Here is a 24,512-nt window from a genome sequence, read left to right as displayed (position 1 = left end):
TAGCTTCTTGTTAAACATGGAACAAATCATTGAAATATGAGACAAAATTCACTGGAAGAGTAAATAGGAAAATTTGATATTAACATCCTTGAGGATAGATTTCCATGCTATCAAGAGATGGACAAAGCATACTGGGAAAATCTTATTTTCTATTATTAACTTCATATTTCTTTTTCAAAATAGGAATTCATCTTTTATGACCCAACTATGTCCCAATTCCTAAATGAAGAATTTGATTACTACAGTCCAAAGATACTACTCCTGTCAACTGGGTATTTGGTGCCTCTACATATTCACACCCCCTTAGAATCGTACTTCTTTTTACCTAATTTTTTTTTTATTGTGGCAAAATACAAGTAACGAAATTGGCATCTTAACCATATTTAAGTGTACAGTTTAGTGGTATGAATTCATATTCTTGAGCAACCATCGCTACCATCCATCTCCGGAACTCTTCACCTTGCAAAACAAACCCAATATACATTAAACAGTAACTCTACTTGAAATTGTACTTCTGTATTTGGTATAAACGATTTCCAGCTTTATCATTCTAACTACATGGTAAGCCCCTTGTAGGGGACAGTCATGTATTAGTTACATAACATACACATTTGGTACTTACTGTCAGGCCCTGTTCCAAGTGCTTTGCAAATATTAACTGTCATCCTTTTATGTTATGGAGGGTCTAGGATGTGCTTTGCACGTGGGAGACGTAAAATATTTGTGGAATGAATTTTGATACCACTTAAGCATTTCAAAATGACTGGCTGTTCTGGTTGGAAAGTTACGAAAGGAGCAGGTTACTCTGGGGAAATGGCGTGGGGAATAACCCCACGTTGGGTGCAAGTATAAAAAAGTCCTTTATTTTATTCACACTTAGGCCAGGTTCCCACTAAGGAAAGCTAAGAGAAGCTGTTCCTGAATGATGTAGGAAATGACTCAACACAGTTAAGGTTTTCCCTTCCACCAGGACCCGCGGTCAACTGCGAAGATTCAGGAAAAGGAAGACGCTGAGGCTGGGAGGCCCAGGACAGGTCCTGGCTGCGTCTAGCGGGCTGGCGGGCGGGCGGGGTCTCGGCGGGGCGGGGCGGGGCTCCGGGGCGGGGCCAGGCGGCGGGGCGGGGCCGGGGCGGGGCGCGCGCCTGCACCCGGCGGCGATGGCGGCGGACGGGGACTGGCAGGATTTCTATGAGTTCCAGGAGCCGGCCCGGAGCCTCCAGGACCAGGAGAACTGTAACGCGAGCCCCGAAGCCGGGGCAGGGCCGGGCGGGGGAGGCGACGGCTTCCCAGCGCTGGCCTGCAGCTTGGAGGAGAAGCTGAGCCTGTGTTTCCGCCCCTCGGGTCCGGCCGCTGAGCCCCCGAGGGCGGCCGTGCGGCCCATCACCGAGTGCAGCCTCCTGCAGGGGGACGAGTGAGTGCGGGCCCTGCCGGGAGCGGGCGGGAGCCTCCCCTGCCCCTCGTCCAGCCACTCGGTCCGCAGCCTTGGCGGGACTCCCGCCACAGACTCCTCCCCGCGCCCTCCTTCCTCCTCCATCAACTCCCTAGTCCCGCCCCTCCCTGTTCTCCCACCTCCTTGCTTGGGGCTTTCGGCCTCTGAGCGCCTGGTGATTTAAATCCCCTAGTCCCCTGCCCCCCATAAGCCCTTAAACCTCCTACTCCTTCCTCGAAAACCACCTCATGTTTGGTTTAGAGGGGAGTTTCCTTGTACAGAGCCCCGTAGTTAGAGATAGTACCTCCTCGGGCACATGTGTAGCCATTCATTCATTCAGCTAGCATTTATTAAGCTCCTGAAAAGTGCCAGAGGCTGCTTTGCTCTGGGAATACCGAGATGACTGGACATTACCCGTCTCAAGCAGAGCCAACCTAAGGAGGGAGCTAGATTTGTAAACAAACATTAGTATGGGTGTGACAAACGCCCTAATGGATATATGTGCAAAATATAGAAGATTTAAAAGGGCTTGTGTATGTTTGTCTGTGTGTGTAAGGAAAGACTTTGTAGAGAAAGAAATGTGAAAACTGTATCCTCATGGATGAGTGGGAGCTCGCCTAGCAGGTAAAGAAATGTCTAGTATCCTAGCTCAAGGATATAGCACATGCAAAGGTACTGAGAAGTTGAAGCAGCATTTATGCTACAGGAATTTATTGACTTTATCTGATAACCCAGGTAGAGTGCGAGCCCCCACAGAGGCAAAAACGAAAATGGTTATAAATAGCAAGGATCTCCTAGTCTGGAGGGGAAACCAATGCATAAACAGGTGATTATTACAGAATCATCTAAGTGCAATGATAGGAAGTTCACAGGGATTTATGAGAGCTAGGGGAATGGAGGGACAGAATCTATTTAACCAGCCAGAACCCTAGTTATAATTTGGTTAAGTAAGGTTGTAATTATGTACCATGGTTTTACTCCAAAAAAAAAATACTAAGGAATGATAAGAGTGAGGGAATTTGGGAATATTGTAATGTAGGGGGAGAGGAGCCCTGGAGAGGCCAAGGGTGAAATTAATGGAGTAAATGCTGAGGTTGTGGGTTAGGGATGGGTTTTCAGGATATGGATGGGATAGAGCTTAGAGGTTAGGGAAGACTTCTTGAGAGATGGAGAAAGATCCATGGGCATAGAAAGGCTACTCACCTGATGGTCATTCTCTCTGAATCAGAAGATTTATCAAGAAGAGGGGGTTGGGAATGGGGAGCCTGTAAACATGGCTTAGCAGTGGTTTGGGCCCAGCTGTGCTTAGAGATCATATCTTTTCATTGGTACCTCTGTACAGTGTTCTGCCCAGACACACAAGGAAGAGTTTATGATGGGAAATTAATATACACAGATAGGCATGCAGTCAGTGGCAAAAGAATGACATTTTAAAACGTCTGTTCCCAAAGAGAAGGTAGTGTTATATGTGTATGTAGATGTATATACTTGGAATCACTAGACACAGGACATACCTTTTGACTTTAAAATTATATATTTGGGTTCATCAAGAGTAACTTCTCAAAGTAGATTAGTAGTTTGTAGACAAATAGTTAAGATTCCCTATTTTTGCTTCACCTGTACTGTCTGAACAGTAGTGTATCTTAGCCTTTGCTTAAATCTTAGGTTGATGTAAAACAAAAAAAAATTTTGTTACTCTTGGTAATGGTTCTTAGTAGATGATATGTTGGTGGTAATGCATCTTGCTTGATTTGAGAATGCATGAGAAATCTTTTCTGAGCAGGGGCTGCTCACCACTCTCAGTGCCCCTTTCTGTTGCAGACATCTGCTCTCCATTGCTTGATAGAGTCCTTTCCTGATCCTTTCACTAGAGAGAGTTGAGAATTCTCTGCTTAGATAGTGCCTTGCCTTAGGGCACTTTATTTCACTTCTGAGTCCCAGTTTTAGTTTTGGTTAAATACAGATTGTGCTTATCTATGCTAAGGCTTTACTTGAGAAAGTTCTGGTGCAGGATTCAACGTCAGCAGAACTTTGACCTCCTTTGGAAAATTGCCATCCTGCTAGATGTTTGTGACTGGTTGTAGTACTTTATGATAAGGATAAAAGCAGGTCATATCTTGACTGGAGAATTCTAGAAATCTTTTCCTTAACTCTGCCCCACTTCCTTCTAGCCACAGTTGATCTGATCTTGGTGGAGATAGAGGGCTGTGAACTGTCCTTCACTTTCTTGGGAGATCAGATTCACCCCACAGCCACTTCTCTTACATGAACTCTTCCATTACACTTGTCCTTCTATTCTGGCCTCACTTAAGATGAAGTTAACAAGCAGGCAAAACAAACCTCAAACTCTGGACTGTCTTCACCCGCTGGAATATCCTACTTGAGTTCCTGATCAGGGTTAGGTATATTGTCAGTTACTCAGTATTTGAAAAATCTTTTACCCAGGAAGATGTGGGCCAGAAACCAAGCAAGTTTAGCAATCCAGAACTGTTGTATCCAGTTTGAGCACATTGGCATCAGAAGAGATGATGATTCCAGCAGAGAGGAGGAGAGAAATGAACCATGCATATGGGAGATTTGCTGGGTAAATGAGCCAGTTTTCTAGAGCTTTTTGGGTTCACTTTTTCACTGAGGCTAATGTGCATTCTGAAGCCAAATATCATTTTGGGATTTTATGTTTTTGGCATTTGTGGTCCCATTGCTGCTTCTCTTTAGCACCAAATCCCATTTCATTAAGTCAGTTTGTTGTTTCTCTATTTTAAAGCTTGCATTCTTATTTTTATGCCCCCGTGGCCTTGTTTTTGTGTCCTCATGGCCTACACACTTGGAAAAAACCCCACCCAATTATTTAGTGGCTCATTCACAGCTAGGTATCTATTATAAATGTTAGGGTTTTTTGTTTCCTTTATGACATCTATGTGTATATGACATCTATGTATACATCTCTGGCCATTAAGTAGCTTATATATAGTATTGAACTTTCCTTATCCTAATTAAACTTCATCTCTCTATATTTCTAAACTTTTTTTTCATGCAGTGTCCAGTTTTCTTTAATACTGATTATTACTTTGGGACCAGAACTGAATTTTGGTCATGAAATTGGAGTCTGCTGTCCCTATTTTGGTGTGGTTTGGGATTTTCCTCAATATAACTCATTTGAATTAATGCTTAAAGTTATAGAGGTGGAAGGAACGTCTGTTATTCTTGTCCAAGCTGCTCGTTTTACAAAGTCCAGCTAATACCTACAGAGGTTAAGGGACATTGCCAGAGACTCATTGTTTGAATGGAGACAAGAGTCTGTTTTGTGAATTCCATTTTACCCTATTGTCTCGCGAAAATGCCGTTTGATAATCAGGAAGGGTAACTGCATTGGATATAACCTGTGCCTTTTATCATGAACTCCTTTTCTTTCCCTTTTCCTTTTACCTTAGTCTCAGCTTATTATATTATAAATTGGATATTAAACCTTAGTTTCTCATGGAGACTGAATTCTTTCTCCAGAAGGGAGAACAAACCTTTGGTTAGAAAGAGATTATTCACTCTATAAAATAGTCTATATGTTTGGAAGTTACAGAAGAAAAGTAAGTGTAAAGTACAGTCTATTTGCTACCTGTGTGGTTCTGGAAACATTACTTAACTTCCCTGTGCTTTATTTTTCTCATCTGTAAAGTGGGGATAATAATGGTTCTTCCTAATACTGTTTTGGGGCATTAAAAGAGTTAAAGTGTGTAAATTGCTCAGACTACATGTAAATTGCTTACCTAGTGCCTGGCACACAGTACAGTGGAAATGTTCGCTCTTGACTTCGGGAGAGTCTTCTCTTCTACTTCCCTTCCCCTCAGGACTTGTCAGCCCCATAATATGGTTTTCCTCTAGTTTTATTTAGGAAGGTTTACTTTGTTGATGTTATTCTGAGAAACAATAGGCTTCCTGGTTTTTTCTTTGCTTTGATATTTTTTGTTTTCTCTAACTGTAGTACTAGATATTTGTTTAATAAAAGACATATAGAATGTTAACTTTCACTGACTGTAGTTTTCTTTTTAAGGATTTGGAATGCCCTGACAGATAATTATGGACATGTAATGCCTGTAGACTGGAAGTCTTCCCATACTAGGACCTTGCATTTGCTTACTCTGAACCTCTCAGAAAAAGGGGTAAGTTAGGAATTGTACTAATTGTTTCTGAGTAACTGATTCAGATAATGGAACTGAAAAGTAGCATTTCTGTTTAACCAAAGTTCTTTGAGTTGCTTATTTCCAAGCTTATGGCGATTGGAGTGGCCCTCTATTGCCATCTTGGCTCTGCTCCTGCTAACTTGCTAGTTCTTCCCTCCAGTTCTTCCCTGGCACACTCACTTTTTTATGTTTAGGTAAATTTTCATCACCTATGCATGAACAGCAATGATCAGCCGTTGTTTTCCAGCTTAAATAACATAATTTTGATGTGTTGAGAACACTGAGAACCCGTTTTTGATTTAATATATGGAGGGTACTGGAGTATCTACAGATTTAACTTTCTGGTGAATTTAATGACTTGCTGGACATGTTATCCCAAGACTGTGTATTCCTGTGAATATTGGGGAACCTTTAAAAGGCATTTCAATTCTTGGCATTCTAATGTGTTCTTGGTTTACCATTGGAGGCTGCCAGGTATCTTAGGACTGTAAGTGAAGACACCTTGAGTGAGAAGTGTGAGCACATGTGATAGGACAGCAAGGGGGACAGAGGAGGGAAGAGAATTGCTTTAAGTGGAAAATCAGTGTTTAAAGCTGATGAGAAGTGTAGCCAGATGTAAATTTCAGGGCCCAACTATTTAAATTCTTCATCAAATAACAATGTAAACTCTTGCCAGATCTTTTGGCATGCTCTGCATTTCATTAAGTGTGTTTGTGTAATTACTGGGAATACAATGCAGTAGGGCTGTCAGTATTTTAAATAGTATTGTTAATATTTTGTGAAATGATTTTCTTAAATACATGATTCAGAGAAGCTTGCTATCGAATATTTTCTAGTAAAATAAAGGATTCTGACTATATTTTAGTATTCTAGTAGGTATAGCATTTTATTGTTTGTTCCAATTATTAATCCCTTTAAGCTGTTTTGCAGACTGACCTGACATACATTTAGGGAAAGGAATAAAAAAATACCTTATGATCTGTCTTCTGTTTATTTTGATCCTAGCTATCATTCTGGACTTGGTTTAAGTTTCCCTTCCTCTCTGAAGCTTCCTATTACTGTTTTAGCCTTTGCTGATCTCATGGAATTATATAATTTTAGAGTTGGAAGGGACTTTAAAGGACACTTAATCCAACCTCTTACTTGGGGGGAATCCCCACCTACACCATCTCTGACAGATGGTCATTTAGCCATGGCCTAAATCCCCACACGGAAGGAAAATGTACTCCTCTCTGTGGGAATCGGTTACACTTGTTGGGGTGTGAAAATCTTAAGGGACTTAAAATCTGTCCCACAGAGTTTAGCCCTCTAGTGTCCTGGGTGCTGGTCCATAGCACTCTGTCCCTGTCTCAAATCATTATTGTATTCTCTTATTAATTATGTGTTTCTGGGTCTGTCATTAGATTGACTTCCTGGTAGGTACCTTTGTATTTGTCTTTATTAACTACCACTGTGCCTGGGACATAGTGAATACTAAGACTAGTGTTTGTTGAGTGAACAAGTGAATAATCTCATCAGTGAGGATGTAAGGCCAGAGATCATGGTGGAAAGTTTTTTTTTTTTTTAATGTTTTCTATATTTAACATAGTGCTGAATCTGCAATAGCCAATCAGTGAGTACTTTTTTGTTTGACATATTAAAAAATAGTACAGAAGAGATCCTTTCATAGTTTCAAAGAGAAATACGTTAACAGAGTGAATGGGACACTCTAATGCAGCTTCTTCAAATATTGTTCTTCGATTACCTCTTGGGACATCACTCCCTTTTTCTGCCTTTGACCGTTGTTTTCAGTGCCAGAGCAATGGTACAGCCAAGGGTAATGATTAGTAGTGACTTGGAGTTTAATACTAGTACTCTTTGTAAAAGCCTTACCTGGAAAACTCAGCGGATTAAAATGGACCCATGATCATCCAACATCTGTCTAACTTGACGCGACTACCCAGGTGATGAACGCAACTGAGAATGCTGTTCCTCAGGAATGGGTAGCGCACGCTAAATTCCTGAAGGACAAGTGCACAACAAGGAACTAAGTAAGAAGCAACCATGTTATTCTTTTTTTTTTAAATTATCCAAACTAGCACACTTTATTAATAATTATGCCAAGATAATGGATGTAGACCAGGACTTTCCCAGTCAAACTGGGATGCATGGCCACCTATTTATAATAGTACGTTGTCTTCCAGTATGACAAGAAGTTCTTAAAAAAAAAGATTGATTACTCTACCAGGGATTTTACACATTCATTCCTGTGCCATCATGGTGGAGAGAAGCTTGGTAAAGACCTCACATCCTTTAATAGAATTAGTCACTTTCTCCTGAGGTGTTGAGACTAATTCTGATGAGCTCATCTATATTATTGGCAGCATTAATAACAGATTTGCCTCTATTGCAACCATGTTATTCTGTTAGGTAGCATGTAATTTTTTTTTTTTTAACCTGGGGAAGTTATTTACCATTGCCAACTGTGTGCTCTATTTTTTCCATAGCTGGACTGAACTACCTTTTGGAAGCGTTCTTTAGATTATTCCAACTGTAAAACAGGGTCTATTTGAAATTGTTTGACACAGGGAGAAGAAATTTCTTTTGCATTAAGATGACTAAAACATTCAGGAACCCACAGTTCCCTAGATTTCAGATATTAATTTTTTTTCATTGATGTTTAAGATGGCACACTTTGGGTCTTTTCTAGAGGAAGGCGACTAGTACATTCCAAATTCTTACATGCGCACATTTTTTCCACTTGAGGCAGCTTCAGTTTCATAGCGGGAAACAGAACCACAGCTCTGTATCTCAGCCTGGCACAGGAAGGAGTGATGGGAATGCTTGGCAAAGAGCAGGCGTGTTGGTGCCGAGTGGGAGCGTGAATTATGACACCCGTGACAGCCAAGGTTAGTTTTCAAAGCCCGAAAGGGATTCCAGCCCTGAGCATATGCCATCTCTGTGGGGAATGGGCTTGGCTCCCTCTCTGGAAAAATGGTCTGGGATCATTATTTCTGTTGTCATGGAAATTTATTCTAATGGCTTATCGGTATCACTCATGTGTTTTGGCAATAGCTGCAAACCTGTTCTAAATCCAGTGCAGTTCTTGATCATGCTTATGTGATAGAAAGCTTCTAAATCACTTTCCCTTAGGAACATCTCCTGTGCCGTATTCTTCTCTGGCCATGAGTATTTCTTTGGGGACAGAGACTTTGTTTAATGTACCTTTATATCTTGAAGGGTAGAAACAGGAAGAAGATAATAACATTTTCTTTAAGAGTAATTTAAATTTTTTTTTTTTTTTTTTTTTTTTTGGTTAATGGGGAAGGTAATTAGGTTTATTTATTTGTTTTTAAGTGGAGATACTGGGGATTGAACCCAGGACCTCGTGTGTGCTAAGCACGCACTCTACCACCGAGCTATACCCTCCCCTCTGTAAGAGTAATTTTAAAATTAAAACTTCATCTTGTCTATCAGGGGAGAAACCATATAAACTATGGTTCCCAAGTAACAGCACAGAATTGTGATTTTTGGGGGGTGTGGGAAGTTAAGGATCAGTGAGTATAGTTGTTAGGTTTACTCTACGTTATCCATACACCCTTCTGGTCGTATGGCGGCACTTTTCATCTCCACTTTTACAGTCTTGGAATCAAACATCCTCTCTCATCAAGAGCCAAGTCTCTTGGCTTTTCTCCTTTCTTATTAACAGGATAACTGTCTAGTTTAAAAAACTAAACTAAAGCTCTAGGACTTAACATGAAGAAGCAGCCTCTGCCCTACTTACCTTGTCATCCTTGGTTTCCACTCACCAGAGGCCAGCATCTTGAACTACTTCAGCTGTTTCTTCCAGCAGAGGACATGCTCCTGTCATTTTACTTGACTTTACCCTTAGGGTAATAATAGCCTTTCTGTGGTTGATTTAGGTTATCATTGGCTCACTAATTCAACCTCAGAGCCATAAAACTCATTTTAGTCAGTGAAACATGCTAGATAATCTATCGATCTCTCTTTTCTTTCTCTCTGTCTTGCTTTTCTTGATTTCTTCTGCAGTAATGGTTCTAATCTGAACTAGTTACTCTCTAGTTGAGCTTCACAGCCATCATTCTGGGAACTTCACATCACCATCATTACAAGAGTTCCTTTCACCTCTTCTTGTGTTAGATCCTATATCTGCTTCCTTTTTCATTTTCCTCCTGGTTTTAATGGAGCATATTCTGCAGTACCTTCCTGAAAAAGGGTGCATGAAAGGTAGTCTTTGAGAACTTGAGTGTCTGAAAATGTCTTTATTCTCACCCCTCCCCTAATAGTTTAGCTGGATAAATGAATCTAGGGTACCATTTTTCGAAACATGGCAGTTACATTAATTTTCTGCTTCTGTTATTTGAATTCTCAACAGCAACATTTTGATTTCTGATCCTTTTAATGTGGTGGTTTCCTTTTCTCTCAAAGCTTTTAGGTTCCGCCCCCAACAGTGTTCTGAAATTTCATGATATGTCAAAGGCCGTGTGCAGGCCTTTTCCTAGCCTGATGGTGCAGTGAGAAAGGTGAGAAGGATGAGGAGGTGTGTCATGACGGTGGTGTAGTATGGCGTCGCAGTGTGTGGTCCAGATAGAGCCTGGGGTGCTGACATGGCTCCTCTCCCAGCCTGATGTTAGGAGAGGCAGCACCCCAGCAGTTTTCTTTGCACTGCTCACCTGCAGGTGTCTTACTCTGTGGGCTGTGTTCACCATCAAACTTTGGACATGTGAGGAATGAGGGAAGCAGTAGGGACCTCCCTCTATCCAGTTGTATCTTCAGTTTCGTGTATATTCTCTGCACTGGTAAATAATTTTCCCAGGTCAAACATTATTTTTTAAATTATATACCATCTAATGGAAACATACAGTTGCTTCTTGCATAGTTCTTGTTGCCCATTTGTTCTTTGGGAACTCCACGTGTGCCACTCCTTCTGAGGAACAGAGTCTTAATATCAGTTCTGCTCATCGTCTGGATGGTCATGTCATGACAGATAGGTGTAGTATAGAAGACCACTTGTCCATTTTAATCTGCTGAGTTTTCCAGGGTAGGCCTTTACAGTTAGTAAACTCTAGGTCATTATTATGGGGGCTGTTAATGTTGGTTTGGGCAGGTTAAAGGACACCATGGTGTGGTGTGATGCCCCAGGGGTGGCAACAGCAAGCAGCCCTCTAGCAGCCTTGAAGAGAGGTAAAGAGAGGAAGAGGCCACCAGACCTGGAGAGAGTAGCAGTAGGGGAGAGGTCAGCTGGATAGGAGCTGCAGCCTTTGGAAATCTGGTAAAGGAGACGGCAGAGTAAATGCGCAGTCCTCACCCTCTCACCTTCCAGTCTCCTGCTAGCGTCTACCAGTGCTGTCAACCCAACTGGAAGCCAGAAGTCAAGGGCATCCTTTGATGTAGTTCATAAAGGTCAGCCTCCTGGGGCACCTACTAGGGAGGAAACTGCAGTGAGGCAAAGGGAAAATCTCCAGCATGGTTAGGTTTAAAGATATTTTTGGAGCCTAGAATTACTCTTCTTTTTGGAAGAAGAGGTAGATACTCACCTGGAAGGGCTAAGCAGGAGCCTTGTGGACAGGTCCCGTCTGGCCAGGGAGTTATTTATCTTTCACTCTGTTAGAAGTTAGTTTGTGAGTAATCAACTTTATGTTTTCTGTGGAATTTTAACATATACCAATCTTACTATTAGATCGTTAATTTAATAACATTTGCTGCTAACCCTGCCTGTTCCCCACCCCCCCTCAGTCCCCATTTGCTGTAATTCCCTACAACTTACTAACAAACACCGTGTATCTTTGTACTTCTAGACACTCTTCCCCGTGGAGTAAACAGCTAAGTGTGTGTCTGTATTGGACAATAGGGGAGGCGTGCAGCACCTTAGCAATTTCACATTCATTCCACAGTCCTCTCATTTCTGTTTGAGATGACTATGCAGAGCACCTCACCCCCAGCCTGGTACAGAGCAACTGTTGTAACATCTCCACTTTAAAGCTCCCGGCAGAAGCATGCTTTCCTGTGCAGCCTCCTTCACCCAGACACTGACCATTGTGATCAGAATGTCCTGCTTTTCACCCTGGGTATTTTTTGTTTTTAGATGAGTGACAGCCTGCTCTTTGATACCTCGGATGATGAGGAGCTGAGAGAACAGCTGGATATGCACTCAATCATCGTCTCCTGTGTCAACGACGAGCCCCTCTTCACTGCAGACCAGGTACCGGGGAGAACCCATCAACGAAGGGAGGGAACCCTGAGCTAAGAAGCGATTTCTGATTGTGGCCCTAAGTGATGGGTTGTTGGAATTTACTTACCTTTTTCCTGCACTTTCGGGTTATATAGGCTTAACAACTAGCTCCTGAGGAAAGAAGAAAGTATATGTAATCTGAAGCAGATGGACTATGTTAGCTGGGAAGATTTTTTTCAATATATGCAATTTTCCAAGATAAGCAGTGTTAAAACAGTACAGTGGGTTACTAAAGGAGGGTTATTGCTTACACTGGAATCAGAAAAAAATACCATGAATTTTCTTCTTTCCTTAGATTTAGCCAGACATGGGCAAACTGTATCTTTACGTAAATTATCTTGTTTTTCTAAAACCTATGTGAAAAAGCATTAGCACTTATTAGAAGTCCATATTGTGCACCCCAGAGAGAAGTGAGCATTATTCCTGTGGAATGCTCTAATAATGTCAACCCTGTATTCATCTGAAACCAGTTGAGTCAGCATTCTCATTTTCTGAATACTCTTCCCACTTCTGCTGTATTGTCAAAATGTGGTGCGAGAACTTCTTCCTGAAATCAAGTGTTCCATGGCTGCTGGGACTGTCGAGTTCTACCACACTGTATTTTTAGGCTGGAAAGATGAGGTCAGTAAAGATACATATGGCAAGGTTGGGAGGAGTACGTTAAAAATGTGTCATTTTGATGCTCCTTAGTCATATTTGTGGTTGAGTAGTCCTAATCTTGGAAAGCACATGGTGCTTATAAAGCACGATAGTAAGTTAGAGGGCTGAGGGTGGTAGAGCCTGATTTTCCAGGGGAGGATGTGACCCTGGGCATTTGTCGCCTCCTCCATAATCTGCCCAAAAGCCATAAGCTAACCCTGCTTTTAAGACTGAAACAGAGTCTGTAGCCTCTTTCAGTGTCTCATTTTCCTTTTTAAAATGCCTATTTTCGAAACTCTTCTTACTGGTTAACTCAGCCTCCACCCCTTCAAGTTTATGTCTGTTTTCACTTAGTACAAATGTTACACGTTAAGCTCGCTGATTCATATTGTATTTTTTTCTAATAGTTTTTTAAAAACTCTTAGGTCCAGAGTAATTTTTCTAGTTTTCCTTAAAATTTCACTGAGCTCTATATTCTTCTTAATTTTTGGAATCTGTAACCGGGCAAGAAACTGCTGTAAGATTTGAGCAACCCAGCATGTGACAGTAGATCATTGATTCAAAGGCAGATACGTTTCTAAAATTGTCCTGCTTTCATGCAGCTTTTTTTGTTTTAAGTTTCTACATATAAGGTCATTTTTTAATACCCATTTATCTCTCATTGAATTAATATATGAAATTCTTTGTCTGCTGTTGAAGGAAAATTTTGCTGCCATAGAGGTAGTATCTTGCTTTGCATATAAGTTTTGTACACTGTTGTATTTTCTAAACTTTGTGTCAGTTTCATTGCGTAGCTTTAGACTGAGCACTTGCACGTGGTATATGGTAAACTTTCTGTCACCGACTTCTTTTTAAGTATAACTAGGATCTGGTTCTGGCATGTGTGAAGTAGCTTGTACATGCATTTGTGGCACCATTTCTCAGACATCACAAGAGCTGATAGGGTCTACTGAATCGGGATGGACCTGTTTTTTTGTTTTTTTTTGTTTTTTTTTTGGTACCCCATGTGGGACATGAAGTGATGGACCTTTTACATCATGTTCTGTTTTATTTTGTATTTAGTTATGTTGTAAATTTGGGGGGGATACACCATGTGTACTCTTACAAATCAAACTAACGATGACTCAGAACACCCACGTGTGCACGCTGTTGGTTAATGGAGGATTTAGTGTACTTCTACTCTGGCTGCTTCCGATGAGGGCTGCTCTGCAGATGGATGTTTTCTCCTGTGTTCAACTTGATTAACAGTGGTTTGTGTATTTTGGAAGGTGATTGAAGAAATTGAAGAAATGATGCAGGAGTCACCAGACCCGGAAGACGATGAAACGCCCACCCAGTCAGATCGGCTTTCAATGCTTTCCCAGGAAATTCAGACTCTTAAGAGGTCTAGCACAAGCAGTTACGAAGAGAGTAAGAAACCTGACTCAGATCGGGGCTCTGTGTGCTCTCGTGTGCCGCACCCACGTAGCGGGACGGTCTCCAGGAGTCTTTGCCTCTCGCAGGCTGGGTTGCATGTCCCTCCCCCGCCTCTCACTAATACTGGGGCATAGCCAGGCGGGCCGTTGCTCAGGGGCCGCGTCATACTCACCTTTGCCTCCTTTGTCCGCCTGGGCGGCTGTAACAGTACCGCAGGCTGGGTGGCTTCCACCACGGAGATGTGTTTCCTCACAGTTCTCGAGGCTGGAAGTTCGAGATCAAAGTGTCAGCAGGTCTGATTTCTTCTGAGGCCTCTTCTCTGTCCTCACGTGGACTTTCTGTGTGTTCCTATCTCCTAATCTTATTTTTAAGGGCATTGGTTACATTGGATTAGGGCCCACCCTACCGGCTTCATTTTAACATAGTGATCTCTTTAAAGACACTGTCTCCAAATCCGGTCGTATTCTGAGGTGCTGGGAGTTAGGACATGAACGATGTCCTGTCTCGCGTAAAGGGAAGTGCTGAGGAAAAACTGAAATGCGGCTTCAGGGAATATTCTCCCCTTTCATCTGCCCAATCCTCAATAAAATTACACGTTGGGGGCATGTGTGATTAACCACGTACTTAGTGCAATTCTTTCAAATTGACTTCTCTCTACACAAGTGTCCCAGAATCCTGCTACGTTGCTTGCGATTTCTTGTCAGCAGGTGGTTTCTGAAGTCTCTGCTGTTGTTTGTTGTTGTTTTGCATGAGCCTTTTCAGTCTTGATTGAAGTACCATTTGTGGAATTACTGTTTTTTTGACAAGTGAAACATTTTGTTGTGCTTTTCTTCTCAGCCATTTGAGACGTAACTTTGCCCACCTACCTCTACTCAGACCTGCCCACCAGGAGTTTGAGGATTCTGAGAAGATCACAAAAAGTTTAATTGCTTAGAATATGATCTTTTGCTCTTTGGCATTGAACACCTCGTTGTGCTGCCTTGAAGCATTTTGGTCTTAGTGCCTGCTGTGCTCTGCTTTTTGGTTATAGGGGTGAAAAGGCTGTCAGTGTCGGAGTTAAATGAACTGCTGGAAGAAATAGAGACGGCCATCAAGGAGTACTCTGAAGAGCTGGTGCAGCAGCTGGCCCTGCGAGATGAACTGGAGTTTGAAAAGGAAGTGAAAAACAGCTTTATTTCTGTTCTCATTGAAGTGCAGAACAAGCAGAAAGAGCACAAAGAAACAGCCAAAAAGAAAAAGAAGCTCAAGAACGGCAGCTCTCAGAATGGGAAGAACGAGAGAAGTCACATGCCCGGCACAGTAAGTGATGTTTCGCAGGCAGCGTGGCCTGGTGGCGTCGGCCTCCGTGGCCACCCCAGCAGCCACGGGCGGGGCCTGCGCATGCAGGAGCGGGAGGGACGGGGCTCTCACCAGAGAGCTGAAGGGATTCTGTTCAGGAATACCGCGGTGCTCTGCTCCTTCCCAAAGGGGTTTTCTTGGTGAGGGAAAAATGGGTAGCCGGATATTTCAATACCGAAATCTTTAGGAGGGAAGTAAGTGGAAGGAAGAGGGAGAATAAATGAGGATGTTTTAAAGAAAAGAAGCTCTAGCAGGTGACCATGTCAATACATCAAAATGTTAATAAGAGGTTATTTATGTCTTTATGTTTGGGTGGTGGCACATGAATGGTATGGTTCTTATTTTTGCATATCTCTTATGAGTTGTACAGTAAAAAATGGGATGCATTTAGACATAGCCGAACTGAGCTGAGCCTAAAAGCACAGGTTGACTTGTGAACAGTTTCCTCCTGACTTATCAGTGAAGTTGGAATATGAGGAAGTTAGAGGCAGTTATGTGACGTCCGCCATTTGGCCTAGTAGTTGGCAGACAAGAATATCACTGATTGGTGCAAACATTACTGATTGGTGAGAACAGTTTTAGAGTATGCGAATCCTTGACTCTTGGTACGAAGTTTTTTGGTTTCTGCTTTTCCTTTTTCTTAAGTGGTCCTATTAATTTCACTTGATTCAACTTCATGAACGGTAACTGTTAAGTATATGAAATGCATTTCCTTATTGGGGTTACAGCGATTTCATTTTCCTTTGGTCAGTTGAGACCTTTTTGTTGCCACCTTTATCTTGTTTGTATGTGAGGAAGTGTTCGTTTTATTTTAGAGTTTAATGGCTGGGCAAAAGGATTCCTTTTTCTAAAGGGGAGTGTGCCTTTTAAATTCATGATACTGGTAACGTGGTCATGCAGATCACCACAAACGGGCTGTTACGGTTTGCAATCATAAATTCTGTCTTTGATTAATTTTTTTCTAATAATTTGATTTATTTTGTCTAAAGAATACTTTTATCAGAGAAATAGATACCTTTCATCAGACTCTGAAGGAACCCAGGAAAGAGAGCGCAGTTTTGGGCTGCTGAGTCACCAGTGAGAGTTAATACAAACAAAAAGAATCTCACCCTTTAGCCCGTTTATTATATTGTTTCTCGCCTATGAGTAAATGCACGTTTTCTTAGTGTTAATGTCCATTTGTACATAAAAAGGACAGTTTATAAACTGACTTCGCAAAAGTTGCCAGATATGTGGAACAAAATATTCCTCAGAAATGGCAGTACTGATGGAAAAGTGTTTAGTTACTTCTAGTGGCTACTCTTGAAAAAAAAAAAAAAAAGAAAAACAAAAAACCAAAAAAAAAAAAAACTCACCAAAATATTCCAAAAACGAAAACACTTGTTTGAATACATAATCCTGGAAATTTTGCTTATTTTAGGGACAGTATTTTGTATCTCATATTTTTAAAAATTGTATCCTTAAAATTGCCCAATTGTGCAAGTGTGATGAAATAAAATGCTTAATTAAAAAGTCACAGCATGGTTAATAATTCTGCCTATCTGCTTTTAGGGATTACACATAAATCCTCCATTTATTTGTGTTAACACTTGGTTGAGGAAAATAAATGTATCCCTAGAGGCATTTAAAGCCTGCTTTTGTGACAACCACATAAAAAGGGTTAGAGTGGATTCATTTTGCATGGCATTTATGTGGAGAAATGGATTTGACAAGGCAACATTTAGGTCTTACTTGAACCTTTATTAGTCTTGAAATAGAGTCATAGGAATAGTAAAATTTTTTCCTCAATTTTGGACTCAAATTGCTTCTTGAGTCTTGATCTGCTGTTATGTCAAAACCTTTAATTAGGTTAGTAATGGCATCGCTAAACCTGTGATATTAGTTCCCTCCATCTTTCTGAAGCCTAAAATGATGGCAGAAGACCATCTCGTTTGTGACATAAGGAGCCTGAAACCTGTGATTCTGAAAATAGTGGTTGGTAGCTGAAAAGAACCTGCAAGTGAAAAGGCCAGTTGGCTAAACAGGTTCCAAGACGCTGCCTTTCTGGGCCTTTTATGTAACATGCAGTCTGGCAAAGCCTGGTCGGAGTCAGCGGTCGTCAGTGACACTGATTTCTAAAAATCAGTGCCCTTTTTACAGATACCAAGCATTACCTGTTTTCTGATAACATTAGTCACTTTTTTCTTTTTACTTAAACATCTGTGTTATTAGCAGGACTTGGACTTTTTCCTTAAGCATGGAACAGCTTCCTACTGTTTTTCCTTAAGCATGTTTCCTTGAGGCAAAACATCAGTTTGTAGTGGATATAACACTTTATCCATAATTGCTAGCTTCTCTTTGGTCCAGAGATACTGTAATGAAATATCTGAGTGTGAATAGAGCAGAGTTAAACTCTTGAGGTGTTTATTTTGGAGACATGCTTTGCTTCAAATATTTGCAGAGAAAAAAAATCAGTGGGCTTAGGCTGCTATTTATAAATATTAAACAAAATACTGAGTATCTTATAACAGTGAAATGTTATCTTGATTTGTTTTAGTTTTTGAAATAATCTGTTACATCTTGGATAAGATAAAACTATTCATTCAGTAAATATTTGCAGTATCTTTCTTATCCAGGCACTGTTGAAGATACAGTGGTGAATAAAACAGACGAGGCCCCTGGCCTCTTGAAGCTCATATTCTAACGAGGGAAACAGGCACTAAGCAAAGAAAAAAATGAGCAGACAATGTAACATCAGGTTGTAATAAATACCACCAAGAAAATGAAAGGCTGGAGAAGGTGGTCGATAGCAATGCTGTGGGGAACTGTTTTCGAGAGGGTGGTCACCATGTCACTGTCCCTCCTGATTAGTAAAGCAGGCTGTCCTGTGCCTTTCCAATTCTGTTTGGAGGGGAGGTTGGAAGAATATTCTTTGGGAAATGAGACTCCACACAGCCGAAAACTTTATCTCCTTTATCCTGTTCAACGTCTTGAGAAACGGGTGGGTGGTAGAGCCTGGGATGGTTGAAGGGCACTGTCTGTCATCAGTAGGGTGACCTGCGTGCATTTCTTTGACCTGACTGTGCTGTCCTGGGCCTTGGTACTTCTGTATATGCCACGGCCTTTTTCTGGAGTGTCCCTCCTTTTTTGCTTCCCCTGTCCACTTAGGAGATTTTTTAAAAACTCATTCTTCAAAACCATGGTTAAGCTTTTATCTCCCTTTCTTAGAGGCTTTCTCAAGGACTCTTCCCTCAAGCAGAATTGACCGCTCTCTCCTTTTGGGGTCAGTCTTACTCCTCTTAACCATTTCTGTTAGCACTGTCATACCGTATTGCAATTTTTTGTTTTCATGTCTCTCTGTTACCGTTCCCTGAGGATGGAAAATGTACCTTTATTTTCATGGTATCCTTAGGTTCTACATTAGGTACTTAGTAAATTTCTGCTGAATAAATATTTTTAAAAAACCCAAAACATTGCAAATGTGTTTCTACCTCAGGTCTTTCTGCCAGGTGCCAAACCTGTGGAGGCTGCAGAGCAGATTGATGATGAACTTTGGGTTAAGAGCTGTGTTTGAATCCTGATCCTTCCTCTGGGTACATACCTGTTTGAGCTTTGGGGAGATTAAATGAAATAATGTATGTTTGAGACTGGCATGTATCCCAAGTAAATGCTAGTTATTATGTATCCAGCTGTTTATACTTCCCCTCGAATATCTTGTAGGCATCGGAAGTGTATCTTATCAGACTGAAGTTACCATTTTCCTAGAGGTGAATTGATTCCTTATATATTTCCTTTGGTTAGTGAAACTATAGTCTACTCATTAACCACAACCAGTGGAATTTCGGGGTCCAAGAATATGCAGTTTTAAACAACTATCTTTTCAAACTGTCCTACGGAAGTGTAACTGCCTAACAGCACATGTGAGTGGCCGTTTCTCCACACACTCCACTTACGATGGATGTGATTAGCCTTCTCATATACGTCGCTCTGAAAGGCACATAACGATCTGATCTGATGACTGTTTGAGTTACATGTTATGTTACCTTTGAGATGTTTTCACCGTTTATGAGAGTGCACATACTTCCGATACCATACTCTGTTGTAATCATTTGCTTAAGTCTCTCCTTGCAAAGAGTCCGGCCTTCCCAAAGGCTCATTCACATTGTTTGCCCAACACCTCGCCTAGTTTTTCAGTTAATGCATGTTTGTTGAATCGAAACTTCACTGGAATCCCCGAGAATCTGGACTTGTGGTATTTGAGTTATTGTTGTTCAAGCAGGGATTTTTTTTTTTTGACCAGGCTTCTGTTTATATCAAATATAGAATCATAGGTCATTGAATTTCAGTGGCAGTCGACTTGAAAACAACACCAAGTTATCTTTAAATTATTCCTTTAAAAAATTAATTTAGTAGTGGTTTGTCATCTGGAGTTATATGAAACACATTAGTGTTTACCTGCCTAGCATCATACCTTAGTAAGTTTATAAGGATGAAAATGGACATAATTCCTTCTTTAGAATCCAGTAATGTTTTTAAGTTAAAGGTCATGTGTAAGATTGCTTATTTGAAGTCTAGGATTGTGAAGATGGCAACAAGAGATCCTAGAGATTCCCATATCACATTGAGCTTTCAAGAGAGTTCTAGTGTGTTACTCTCACCACTAGCAAAATTGTGTAATTGTGTCAATCTAGCCTGAAGAAGTTTCTTCTGAAAACTTCTGGTATATTGGGAATCAGTGACTTCACTGTAAAGAGGATCCTGTTACCCTCATGTATTACTTTTGGAGGTTGGAGAGAGAACTGCCTAAGGACTGGGCGGAGCTAGGGCTTGACGGGTACTTTGTCATATATATTTTTCTTTCGCAGACGTGTTGCTCCTCTGTCTTGGTGATTCACTTAGCTCACTGTATGACTAATAGTCAATCTATTTTGTTTCTCTTTTACATGCAAAGATGTCCCGGTAGTGGTTTTTCATTTAATTTTGACCAAAGCTGACTTTAACGTAAGAGAGCTTTCTTTTTATTTAGACAGCTACTGTTAGATGTTCTGAGGTGGTTTTAATTTATGCTAACGACATGCCTACAAGGAATTGTGGCACAGCTACTTGAATTGGGTGCTTTTTAACGTAACACGGACCTGGCTTTTGTTGTTGTTGTCCCTTCTTTTTAATTTGGAATTTTTAAATTTCACGTTTGCTGAGATGATTTAGCCCCAGGGATTGGCGAGGCAGACTACTGCCTGAGGGCCAGATGGACCCTGCCTGTTCTATAAATAAAGTTTTATTGGAACACAGCTGCATCATTTCATTTACGTGTGGTCAGTGACTGCTTTGGTGTTACAAGGACAGAGCTGAATAGTGGTGACAGAAACTATGTGGCCTGCAAACCTGAAATATTTACTGTCCGGCCGTTCAGAGAAAAAGTTTGCCAACTCCTGATTTAGACTAAAATTTGATAAAAAGATATACACTCCATTTAAGTGAGTTTGTGTAAATAAAAAGATCACTATATTTTGTCTGAAATTTCTTATAAAACTAGTCTTGTTTAACCCTAAGAGTGTGTTTTACTCGGTTTCTCGAGGCCGCTCCAGCAGCCCAAGTTGTGCCAGCAGATGGCGATGCCCCCCGTTTACGAGCCACTTGTGCAGGCACCCTGCCTTGCAGCAGACCTCTGTGCTATGTGTGTCAGGTTCCCAGTAGCTAAGCGAAGAGAGCTAGCAAGTAGACCAGTTGTCTCCAGATTGGGGGACAAATGGAAAGAAATAAGAATGCTGGCAGTCCTCCAGGCACACCGTATGCATAGTGATAAAAGGTAGTTTAAAGAAGGTAGAGCAGAAGTGGAAAAGGGGCAGTTTCCCTTCCTTTTCTAAGTAGTGGTTCTTGAGAGGATAAAGTCTGCCCTCCATACACATACTCTAATGTATTAACACATTTTCAACAGTTATTTGTTGGTAATATTTGATAGTATTTCTCTGCATTTCTTTATGGCAAAGAACATTCCTAAAAGTTAGTTTAAGGGCCATAAAATGGAGGGTCCTGGTAGGATGGAGAGGAACTTGGATGTGTCCTGTTTATTTTAATAAGTCACACCTATGAATTATGAATTATTTTAGATGTGGAACAGGTTTGTTTTATGAAAGATAGTATTGCTCAGAGAAATCACCAGGTAGCAGTTACTGTGGTAAAAATTAGGAGTCTGTTCCTGACTCCTTTATGTCTTGGAGAGGTTTGTTAATGGTTTGTAAGTATAATGTAAAAGTCACGTACAAGCCATGGTATGCCAGGAAATTGTGATCCTATTATATACTTAGTTTAGAGCATCCATAAAAATCAGGAAAGAATTTATAAAATTGCCAGGTTAATTGTTTTACTCTAGTCTTAGTAACTTTGAAAATGTTTGCCAAAACTTAATTACCATATTAAGATTAAATTACATAAAATTTTAAAAAGATCTTCAGATATAAAAAGTTAAATTGATGCCATTCCATTTAATGCCTAACTTTGAAAATCTTTATCACATCTTTCTGCTCTGAAAGTCAATTTATAAAATAATAGTTTAATATTCAAGACATGTTCAGATATTTATCTGCTTTGGTATAATTCGTATTTTCTAAATTACTTGTGTCTGTTTTGTTTTTTATATTTTTTGGGAGAATTTGCATTTATAACTGGTTTATAATTCATATTAAAATTATCTGATTTGAGGAACTGTCAAAACAAGATCAATTTTTACATCATAAGTAATAGCTTAATACTTATTTGAATATTTTTACTTTTTCTTACATTTAACTGTTGCTTTTAATTCTGTTTTTCTCATGTTTTATATTTTGATTATTTTAAGAATTTTAATTTAAAAATTATATAACTACTGTTATATAAATTAATATTTGAAAACCATGTCATTCACAGTGTTTAAAATGATGTGATTTATAAAGAACAATAATTATGTTTGAATTTAACTTTCTTTTGAAACTCTTGAGCATAAAGAATATTAATGGAGTCAGAATATAGATTAGAACAAGAGTCAGAAATAGATGAAAAGCATTTTCTAATTGCTTTTCCTAATCTTTTTTTTCTGATACTGAGCTTTGATACTGAGATTTTTAAGATTTCCTGGCTAGTTAGAGATCTGTGCCACTGGGTGTCAGACGAGGCCTCAGCCTCTTTTCTCTTAGTGAAAGTCTGGTGGCATGAATAGTCTGAATTTCCTGACCTCCACCTTCATTTGGCTTTACTGTCGTGGATCCTGCTTTGTGTGAAATTAATTGAGCTGTGCAGAGAATGAGTTGCTATGTTTTGGACTCTAGAATAAAGAACAGACAGACTACAACAATGTATCTCACTTTGTGTGGCTTTTCAGTTTACATAGTGTTTTCTAGCTCTTTTTGTTGTTCAGAAAGACCTTGAATTACCTAAAAACATTACTTGTTTTCTGTTCAAGTTTTCTGGTTGATTTCTAAATTCAGTCTCAGAGAGTGGTGTCTGTCCTTAAGCTGGAGACTATAATCAGGGTGATTATTTCTCCGTTGCCATTTAATTTATGTGAGGAGAACTTGAAACACTATTGCTTTCTGTTGGAGAGAAAAGTAGAAAGGTATGATTCCTTCTCTCTGGGAGTTAGGTCCCAAATATTCTTTTAGCCCTTTGAAAGGAATACAGCATAGATGCTTTTTGGTGTTTATGTCTGCCCAACACTTTGGTAAGTGCTTCCCATGGATTATTTCATTTAATCCCCACAACAGCCCTGTAAAGTAGATACTATTACTGCCATTTCATAAATGGGTAAATAAAGCTCAACAGAGGCCTCAGTGCACAGAACCAGTGTGCAGTGCAGCGAGGGTGTACAGAGGTGGGTGCAAGGACCCGTGGCTTGTGTTCTCCAGCTCTGAGCTGTGCAGGAGTGCTGTGGATGGGTCTGGGGTCTCAGCTCACTTCTTTGTCTTCTTTCAGTTTTAAAAATTATTTTTTTTAATTGAAGCATAGTTGATTTACAATGTTAGTTTCTGGTGTACAGCATGGTGATTCAGTTACACATATGTATTCTTTTTCATATTCTTTTCATTATAGGTTATTTCAAGGTATTGAATATAGTTCCCTGTGCTATACAGTAGGACATTGTTGTTTACCTATTTTATAGATAGTAATTAGTATCTGTTAATCCCAAACTCCTTTTTGGTAACCGTTAAGTTTGTTTCTATGTCTGTGAGTTCCTTTCTGTTTTACAAGTAAGTTTATTTGTCTCATTTTTTAGATTCCACATATAACTGATAGCATATGATATTTGTCCTTCTCTCTCTGACTTACTTCGCTTAGTGTGATAATCTCTAAGTCCATCCATGTTACTGCAAATGGCATTACTTCTTTTTTGTGGCTGAGTAGTATTCCATTGTATATATATACCACATCTTCTTTATCCAGTCATCTATTGATGAATATTTAGGTTGTTTCCATGTCCTGGCTATCGTATATAGTGCTGCTATGAACACTGGAGTGCATGTATCTTTTTGAATGATAGCTTTCTCCAGGTATATGCCCAGGAGAGGGATTGCAGGGTCATATGGTAAACCTATTTTTAGTTTTTAAGGAACCTCTGTACTGTTCTCCATAATGGTTGCACCAAATTACATTTCCCCCAACAGTGTAGGAGGGTTCCTTTTCTCCACACCCTCTCCAGCATTTATTGTTTGTGAACTTTGTGATGATGGCCATACTGACTGGTGTGTGGTGATACCTCATTGTTTTGATTTGATTTTTATAGATAAAAAGAAATTCTTTTATCTTGTTTACACTTTGTTGATCCTGGTTTTGTCTGAGAAAAACTTCCAGAGAATGATGACTTGGAGACCTTTTATACGTACTCACTCTGGGGAAGGAGACGGTCATGAGGTAGTTGTGAGTATGCTCTGCATAAACCCAGTGACTGAGGCCCAGACCTGAGTAAACCCCAGCCTTGCCATGTGACTTTGGCACTTGATCAGCAGTGGAGGGAACAATAAAGTGAATACTGTGATGCTTAATCATTTTCCTGCTTATAAATGGGCTCCCTTCAAAAATTCCATTCTGAGAAGGGCGTTTTATAGAGCTGTTAACTCCTTCATAAAGATGTGGTGGATAGATTGCAAAATAACTTTAGACTCACAGAACCTTCTTGAGCCCTTCACTTTGAATTCGAATGTTGGGGTCCTTTACTTCAAATTTGGAAATGGTGGGTTACATGGAGGCGTGATTGGGCTTCCCGACATACTTAATATTGCTGTCGTTTGTTTTAATTAAACTGTAACAACCCTTTACTGAATGTCTTCCGTTT

At 40.3% G+C, this 24,512-nt stretch overlaps 1 protein-coding gene across 2 annotated transcripts in view; it reads left to right on the top strand.

Annotated features, from left to right (window-relative positions):
- The first annotated feature begins 1,116 nt into the window (after nt 1-1,116).
- Nucleotides 1,117-24,512, top strand: part of FEZ2 (fasciculation and elongation protein zeta 2) — a 39,143-nt gene continuing 15,747 nt past the window's right edge. Inside the window, exons 1-5 of one of the 2 annotated variants that reach the window (XM_045504781.2) lie at nt 1,117-1,411; nt 5,475-5,583; nt 11,690-11,806; nt 13,744-13,885; nt 14,922-15,190. In XM_045504781.2, coding sequence (XP_045360737.2) covers nt 1,158-1,411; nt 5,475-5,583; nt 11,690-11,806; nt 13,744-13,885; nt 14,922-15,190 — 891 coding nt within the window. In that variant the 5' untranslated portion in view covers nt 1,117-1,157. The remainder of the gene's footprint in view (nt 1,412-5,474; nt 5,584-11,689; nt 11,807-13,743; nt 13,886-14,921; nt 15,191-24,512) is intronic. The other variant, XM_074378723.1, reaches the window with a different exon arrangement.

The sequence above is a fragment of the Camelus bactrianus genome, chromosome 15 (genome assembly GCF_048773025.1).
Source record: "Camelus bactrianus isolate YW-2024 breed Bactrian camel chromosome 15, ASM4877302v1, whole genome shotgun sequence".
Classification (NCBI taxonomy): Eukaryota; Metazoa; Chordata; class Mammalia; order Artiodactyla; family Camelidae; genus Camelus; species Camelus bactrianus.
The sequence above is the reverse complement of the archived record's forward strand: the minus strand, read 5'-3'. Positions and strand labels throughout refer to the sequence as shown.